Here is an 8,484-nt window from a genome sequence, read left to right on the forward strand (position 1 = left end):
GTCAGGAGGCCCTGCATTCAAATCCAACCTAGGACACTTAGCTGCGTAACGCTGGGCAAGTTCCTTACTTTACCTCTTTGCCTCACTTTCTTCATCGGTAAAGTGAGGGTGCTAATAATAACATCTGTTTCCCAAGATTGTTGTGAAAGGCTCACATGAGATAACCTTAAAGTGCTTAGAAGGATGCCTGACACTTAGTGTTATACAGATGTGCATTATTATTAATTTATTATGTGTCAATCCTCTTGCATGGGTGTACCTAGGGTCCTGAGCCAACCTGTCTCCTCTTAAGAGGCAGCATTGGATAGAGAGCTGTGCCTGAAATGAGGAAGACCTGAGCCCTTTTTAGGGATGCTTATCCACCCTTGGATTCATCAATCACCCAACTCTCACCCATGCCTCCAAGAAACTGTAGCCTGTGTAGCAGCCATGCTGAGTAAACCATTTCAGCAGATGACCTAAACCAGGTTGAGAGTAATCAGCAGGTCTCCCATCAGTTGGTGATTGGGAGATACCTACCCCAAGTATGTGAAGACCTCCTGGGTAGAATGGGTGGATGAGAACAATTTGTTCCAAAGGCCATGAGGGTAGCTGAAGCTTAGAGCTTAGTTAGACAATGGAAGATGCCAAGATCATCCGCTGCATTCCAGGCTATCACCAGTCATCTGAACTTTTATTCTGCAGCTGGACTTTGATAACTCTGGAAGAGAGAGTGAAGCTGACAACTCTGCCTCATTCAATTCAAGAGGAAGTCATGATATCACCCTGTGAGATGTTGGTCCACTTCAAAAAACAGCAGCAACTTAATACCTAGTATATATTAGATACTTAAAAATGCTTATTCCCTTTCCTTTCCTCTTTGCTTTCTACTCAGTCTTGTTCTTGGCAATTTCACTAACACTCAGATTTGTGGTAAGAGAATTTCTGGCTCAGGCTTTTGGCCTCCACTGTGCCAAGAAAAACTTTGTCTCAGATTCTATCTTGAACTTTCTGATACCATCTTGGCTATGTCTGAAGTTTGCAAAAATCAAACTTGAGAAGTAAAATTCCAGTTTTAACCAACTGATTCTTGGACCTTCCTGATACAGACATGATTTTCTTGCCCTTCTGTTGTCTGTTTCCCCATTTGTAAACCCTTACCTTCCTCTTCTGCGCTCGCTAAAATTCCATTGTACTCTTCCTGCTTATGTATTCATGTTCTATGTAAGGTTGCTAAGCCTGATGCTCAGGGTTGGATGAATGATTGATAAGAGTTCAATGAAGCCTGTGCTCTTACCTCAGAGAAGCTGATTGATGATTGGCAGCAATACCTAATCAGCAGTAATTTTGTCACAGATTCTCTGAGAAATTTTGGTCATAGACTCAGCTATTATTTATATGCAGATGTCTCCCAAATCCTTCAGCCCTCATTTCTTCAGCTTTTGTCCAGTATCTCCAACTGTCTCCTGGACAACTCTACCTGGATGTCCCATAGATTTCTCAAACTTAATATGTACTCAACTCATCCTTCACCCCAAACTCTCCCATCCATCCTTTACATAGCTACCAAAGAGATAATATCAAAGCAGAGGCCTAACCCTCTCCTCTCCTCCGCTGAAGAAACTTAAGTGGCTCCTCATTACCTTTAACTTAAACTAGAAGTCCTTGGATTGGCATTTAAAATCCTATTTGATCTGGCCCTGGTCCAAGTTTATCACATAGTGCTCCCTCTTGTGTTCTCTGTGGTCCAGTAAAATTGGACTGGTTGTGATACGACATTTGTTGTTCAGTCATTTCAGTTATGTCTGACTCTTCATTGGATTTGGTTGCCTTTTTTTTTTTTTTTTGCAAAGGTACTGGAATGGTTTGCCATTTCCTTCTCCAACTCATTTTGCAGATCAGGAAACTGAGGCAAACAGTGACTTGCCCAGGGTAACACAACTAGTTTGTGTCAAAAATCAGATTTGAACTCAGGTCTTCCAGACTCCAGGCCCAGCATTCTATCCACTGTGCTACCTAGCTACTCTTCTATCCCCCACACAAGACATGAATTCTTGCATGTCTGCCTAGGCAAAAGTTGTCCCCCATGCCTGGAATGTTCTCCCTCTTCATCTCTGCATTTTAGAACCCCTAGCTCCCTTCAAGGCACATAGTCATCATTTGACAAATTTCTAGATTGATTTATAGGATTGTGAGGATGTTGAACCCCTACACTCCACAGTGAAACAGGTTCCTGGGAGAGCTGTCAGGAAATTGGTCAGTCAAACAACAAGCCTTATTGTATGCCAGGTTCCACTGTGATGTATGCTGAGGATAAAAAATAAAAATAAACCAGTCCCCGACTTCCAGAGTTTTTCCCCTCCTCAGTCTCCTACTCATTCTTATCATTATCTTCCTCCTCATTTTTCAAGAAAGAGCTTATTCACTGGTTAGGGAAAACAGACATGACTCATATCAGAGCCACTAGAAAATAACATCTACCCTCTTCCCAATTCACAGTCTAGGTAGGATATATATATATATATGTATATGTATATACACACATATATGTATATGTATATATATGCACATACATATTTATGTGTATATGTATACATATGAATTATTTACATAGAGATAACTAAACCCGAGGAGACTGATGCAGTTGCCAAGTGAGAAAATACAATAGCAGAGAAAAAAGATTATCCAGAGGGAGTAAATTTTTATTTCTGAAACTTTTTTCTCTTATTCTCATTTTTTATCTCTTAAAGACAAGCCTAAACCCTAAATTACTCTGGTTCCAAACCAAGCCCTACTTGGTCACTGTTTGGCTCCTGACTGGCTCAGAATGAATGTAAACAATGATTGTTTTTGGTTTTGCCAGAAACCTAGAGGGTCTTCCCTTCCCAGATCTGTTGTTTTTTGTTTTGTTTTTTTTTTTAAGAGGCCATTCTTTGCCTCCTTTTTTCAAACTTAGACCTGTTAAAGGCCACAGCTTGAAAAAGCCAACCCCACTGCATCCTGGGCAATCTCCAATTGTCCTGATCTCTCTTGCAGAGGAGAAAGTGAGGCTGGTGACTTTGCACAGCCCTTCCTCACTTAAATCCAATTCACCTGATGTCATGGTCCTCTTGAAGAATGAAGGACAAACAGTAGCAGCTATGATTGAAAAAAACTTTTTGGGATGGGGTGAAATTTTGCAGCAGATTTTGCTGATATAGGCTTCATTTCTAAGCATAGGAACTGACATTTACAAATATATTTATTTACAAAGAAAGAAAAATGGCCAAAGGACATGAACAGGTAGTTTTCAAAGAAAGAAACACAAGCTATAGCTATTTTTAAAACTTCCAAATCACTAGTAATTTGAGAAATGCAAATTAACTCTGGAGGTCTGCTTCATGCCTATCCGATTGGCAAAAATGACGAAAAAAATGGCAAATTTTGGGAAACGCTGAGATAAAACAGGCACACTAATACACTGCTGGTGGAGTTGTGAATTGGTCCAGTCATTTTGAAAGGCAACTTGTAACTACTTTATGTCTTCCAAAGTTAGTACAGTTATATCAAGTCTTTTGACACAAAGGATACCACTAACTGGTCAGGCCTCAACCTTGGATCATTGTGGGCAGCCTTGTTTCCTTGAAAATCCCCAATCGTACAGACTAGGTGCATTATACATATTCGTTACATAACCTCAATTGGCCCCTCACTGCATCAAAAAACTTTCCTTACCTCCCTAACCAACTCTCCACCCTGAACACTAGTTTTTCCACTTACTCAAATCAACCCAAGATTCCTCCCTTATACTCAACTGAGAAACGTGCTTCCTATTTCACTGAAGTGGAAAAAAAAGGCAATTCTCCAAGAGCTCGCTTTTCTCTCTTATTAACCTCACTGTTAGTATGTCTTTTGCCAGTATCTCCTTCACCTCATTTGTTGGAATATGGAGGAAACACGATTCCGGTGTGCATGGCACCGTTATAAAAACCTGGCATTAGAACAGAAACTCACAAAAATGCTTAATGGACGAAAGAATATTACTGAGCAAATACTAAAATTATGTTCAATGAAGACCTTTTGCAAAAAGAGATTAAATAACAATCTTGAACTGAGATCAAGAATTTCTAGAAAATAGCAACTTATTTTAAGAGTATTTTCCCTCATACTATGGACAGACTACACTTCAAATGCAATTTTGGAAAGAAAAAAATCTTACGAGTTTCAACACAAAGCTAGTCGTTACACGTACTACTTACTACTTGCGTCAGTACTTAAAGTGTTATTACAGCACTCATTGTGAATACATGTTGGCTCTTAAAAGAGCCTTTGGATTTTATTTCGCGCCTTCTCATGGCTTAAGCCCTTTCTCCGCGGATGCGGCGAGCCAGCTGGATGTCTTTGGGCATGATGGTCACCCGCTTGGCGTGGATGGCGCAGAGATTCGTGTCCTCAAATAGTCCCACTAGGTAGGATTCACTGGCCTCCTGCAAGGCCATGACGGCCGAGCTCTGGAAGCGCAGGTCGGTCTTGAAGTCCTGCGCGATCTCGCGCACCAGCCGCTGGAAGGGCAGCTTGCGGATCAGCAGCTCGGTGGACTTCTGGTAGCGCCGGATCTCCCGCAGCGCCACGGTGCCGGGCCGGTAGCGGTGAGGCTTCTTCACGCCGCCGGTAGCCGGCGCGCTCTTGCGGGCAGCCTTTGTAGCGAGTTGCTTTCGAGGTGCCTTCCCGCCAGTGGATTTACGTGCAGTTTGCTTGGTACGAGCCATTTCGCAAATACAACCTAAAGCAAGCTCTTCGTAACGCAAGTACAATCCTAGTGTTCCTGGCTATATTTATAGAAGTGACTCTCTCCTGATTGGACAAAACAACATTCGAAAGTCCCGCGTTATGTCTTGATTGGTTTTCAATTCAATCCTCTAGCTCCAGTGAGTAAAAAGCCAATTTAACGAGCAAAGTTAATTCTGAAGATTTATTTTCCTTGCTTCTAGAATCAAAACGTTCGTGAGAATAAAACTGATTTCCTTCCCTCCCCATTAACATTTTAAAAGCCCGCGCTGGTTTGTGATTGGTCTTTCTGGAGATTTTTAAAAACTTTCTATTGTGACTTGTTATTGAAAGAATGATTTATCTCTCTGAAAGAAGAAATAGATTCTCTGTGAATTACCAACAAAACCCAGGAGAAAGAGACAGAAACATGATTTTATTTTATAGTATTTGCCCTATTTTTTTGACCAAATCACATCTCGTGGAAAGAGATGGGGGTGGAGAACGCGTGAATGTGATTTTAAAATATTTGAGAACAATGCATAGTGGAATAAGGTTAATAAAATCATATTTTTAAAAAATTTTCCTAGCTGTTATAAACATCGGTTACATGTAATCCATTTTATTGAATTGGATAAGAATTTCCCAGAGATTTCAATACTAAAAGTCGAATTGTCTTTATGTGAATTCAGCCATTTCAATGTTTTATCATGATTTCTAGCTGTAAGGAAGTTTAGCTCTATTGACAATAAATCAACTCTCATTTAATTCAGGGCTCTTTCCACTTAAATCAGAGCTTCTTAGCCTGGGATTCACAGAAGCTGTGGATAGCTTTCGGGAGTCCGTAAACTTGGTTACAGAGGGAAAGTTAAATCTTTATTTCATTAACCGCTAGTTCGGAATATCCTTCAATAAAAAAGAAGCATTTGTTCTGAGAATGGCTTAACCAGACTATCAAAGGGGTTCATTAAACATACAAAAAGTTAAGATTCGCTGCATGACACCCTGTTGTGGGAGCTAGAATTTAGGCGGCAGTAGGATAAGCGGCAGACTCCGCGCAGTCAAGGAGTATTTTCGCTCGGGATGCTGAGTAGTGGGGGGCATGTGAGAGGCGTTGGGTATGGGGGCTAGTGGTGGAGCAGGAAGAAGGAGGAGACACAAGAATGAACTTCCTCACCACCCCTCTCCCCGTTCCCTATCTCGTTCCCTTCAGAGGAGTTCTGCTTTGGGAGCTCCAAAGGTCTTCAAGTCTGCTCCCCTTAAACTAACATTCCAGGACTGGGGTTGGTTTGCTAGAATGCCTGACTGTCTGAAGTAGAGATAATTGTACATTGTAGGAAATACCCTAACGAGCCAGAATACCTGAGAAAACAGAAAAGGGAAACCGAAACCAAGGATTACCCTCAACCTGCCAAGCGCTGAGCTAGAGAGCAGAATTTCGGCCATTAATCTGTTCTGTGTGTTCTCAGTTCTAACCCTGACCTCCTCCAGCACTGGAAGGGAGGTTAAGACAGAGGGGAGGCAGTGAAGGGGAAATGGAACCATATCACCGTGGTTCCGACTTCCCTCAATTTTTGTGGAAAGTACTCTTAACGTAACCGCTTTTTATTGTAAGTCTTACTGTTCCTGCCTTCATGGTCGGTTGAGAGTTTGGGCGAAGGAGAGGAGAGTGCCTTTAAGTACCGAAGGCTCTAAATTCCGCGGCGACCGAGGACAAAAGACCATTCTTTGTTGGGCATGCTATTATCATTTTAAGAACCTTAAATATGAGAATTTGCCAGCATCACTTGAACCTTAATGAGGTGGTTGTGCTTTTACCAAAACACGGGGGAAAAAATCCTTTAGAATTTAAGAGAAAGCAGAATGTGTACCTCTTCCCTCAGAAGTAACCTTTTCTAAGGGATCTAAAACTAATAATTTTAGGTTTAAATGATTTAGTGAGACCCTAACCTCCCAAATTAGCACTATCAAAACTTCATACCCTCTTACAAATTATGGATAAATTCCTTCTCAGCAAGTAGTGCTGGATGGGGGAACAACGGATAGGTTTTGCTTCGCTAAAAAAAATATTGCATAATCAAAAATTTTTAAATCGCACTATGTTGTTACACTTATGACTGAAAATGAATCAACTCTTTCTCTGAAAATGTGGGTGGCTCTTAAAAGAGCCTTTGGTTTTCAGGGACAAAGGCAAAAACACAGGACTGTCTCAAATGCCTTATTTGCCCTTGACTTTGTGGTGACTTTCGGTCTTCTTGGGCAGCAGGACCGCCTGAATGTTGGGCAGGACGCCACCCTGGGCAATGGTGACTTTGCCTAGCAACTTGTTGAGTTCCTCGTCGTTGCGTATGGCCAACTGAAGATGCCGGGGAATGATGCGCGTTTTCTTGTTGTCCCGAGCTGCGTTCCCAGCTAGCTCCAAGATTTCGGCTGTCAGATATTCCAGTACAGCGGCCAAATACACCGGTGCTCCAGCTCCTACTCGCTCGGAATAACTGCCTTTTCGAAGTAGCCGATGTACACGGCCCACTGGGAACTGCAAACCAGCCCGAGAGGAACGCGACTTGGCCTTGGCACGAGCTTTACCACCTTGCTTTCCACGTCCAGACATGGTAACAAACTGAAGAGTGCTGTAGGAGTTCGAATAGGACAACAAAAGCCGAAGTAATGCACCAAATGCACAAAGTGACCCATTTATAAAGTGGTCTGAGCGCGAAAACAAAGCACTCTGATTGGCTAATTTATAGTAGCCAATAGAAAAACTGATTTTCGATCTGTTATATTTACAAACTGCCATCCCCTTCCAAAAGTCAATCTACTGAAGATTCTGATATTAAATAAAAGTGGAGGGGAGGAAGTGGCGGAAGGGAAAGAAGGAAGACAGAGTAAGGGGAATACTGGCCCTCTAATGTTAAGCGACAGCCAACAGACAGAAACAGAGGCACAATGAGAAAATGAGGACCGTAGGTGAACAATAACTGGTAGTTTATACCATGTAAATAATTTTTACAAAGCATATGGAAAGTAAACTCATATGGGAAGGCACCATCAGCTGTGGGGAGAAGGAAAAACCTCTTGCATTAAGGTGGGATTTGAGATGTCTTAAAAGAAGTCAGGGAAATTGAGCAGTTGTGGTGTGGAAGGAGAGCATTCAGACATGCAGCATAGCCAAAACTCTCCAATCCAATTACGCTGATGTATTTGCTATTCCTTGCATGTCACATTCCATCTCCTAATTTCATTCCTTTGAAGTGGTTAGTCCCCTATGGCTGAGGGACTGCCTGGAATGCTCTTCCTCCTCCCTTAGCTTCTAAACTCCCATAACTTCAAGATTTAACTCAAATTCATCTTCTGGAATCTATCCTAGTCCACCTACCTGCTAATGCCTTCCCTGTGTAACTTACCATCTATATAATGTGTATATATCTTGTTTGTATATAGTTATTAATAGGTGTATATCTGTGTCTGTCCTTCCTTGCTGAAGACCATGCTGTCAGAGAAATAATAACATGACTTGCACTTAACTTTGTTTTGAGTGAGGGAGGGCTATGCAGGTCACCAGCCTCACTTTTCCTCGAGAGCCATCTGAATCCAGTGACCAGATATTCATCAGGATGACTGGAGATGACCCAGGATGAGACAACTGGGGTTAAGTGACTTGCCTAAGGTCACACAACTAGTGAGTGTCTAGTGTCTGAGGAGAGATTTGAACTCAGGTCCTCCTGACTTCTGCACTGGTGCTCTATCCACTGCACCACC

General features: G+C 42.0%; 2 protein-coding genes across 2 annotated transcripts; both read right to left on the reverse strand.

Annotated features, from left to right (window-relative positions):
• Positions 1-4,266: 4,266 nt before the first annotated feature.
• On the reverse strand, positions 4,267-4,777 carry LOC140525538 (histone H3-like). The gene has a single exon (XM_072641034.1). The coding sequence runs from the start codon at positions 4,725-4,727 to the stop codon at positions 4,317-4,319; it is 411 nt and encodes a 136-aa protein (XP_072497135.1). The 5' UTR covers positions 4,728-4,777; the 3' UTR covers positions 4,267-4,316.
• A 2,099-nt stretch (positions 4,778-6,876) lies between these two features.
• LOC140525547 (histone H2A type 1-like) lies at positions 6,877-7,394 on the reverse strand. Its single transcript, XM_072641046.1, has one exon. The coding sequence runs from the start codon at positions 7,334-7,336 to the stop codon at positions 6,944-6,946; it is 393 nt and encodes a 130-aa protein (XP_072497147.1). The 5' UTR covers positions 7,337-7,394; the 3' UTR covers positions 6,877-6,943.
• Positions 7,395-8,484: the final 1,090 nt, after the last annotated feature.

Source organism: Notamacropus eugenii, chromosome 2, assembly GCF_028372415.1.
Source record: "Notamacropus eugenii isolate mMacEug1 chromosome 2, mMacEug1.pri_v2, whole genome shotgun sequence".
Taxonomy (NCBI): domain Eukaryota; kingdom Metazoa; phylum Chordata; class Mammalia; order Diprotodontia; family Macropodidae; genus Notamacropus; species Notamacropus eugenii.

Excerpts from the sequence above, each read along its gene's own strand:
- LOC140525538 (XM_072641034.1), bottom strand. The coding sequence starts at position 4,727 with ATGGCTCGTACCAAGCAAACTGCACGTAAATCCACTGGCGGGAAGGCA.
- LOC140525547 (XM_072641046.1), bottom strand. The coding sequence starts at position 7,336 with ATGTCTGGACGTGGAAAGCAAGGTGGTAAAGCTCGTGCCAAGGCCAAG.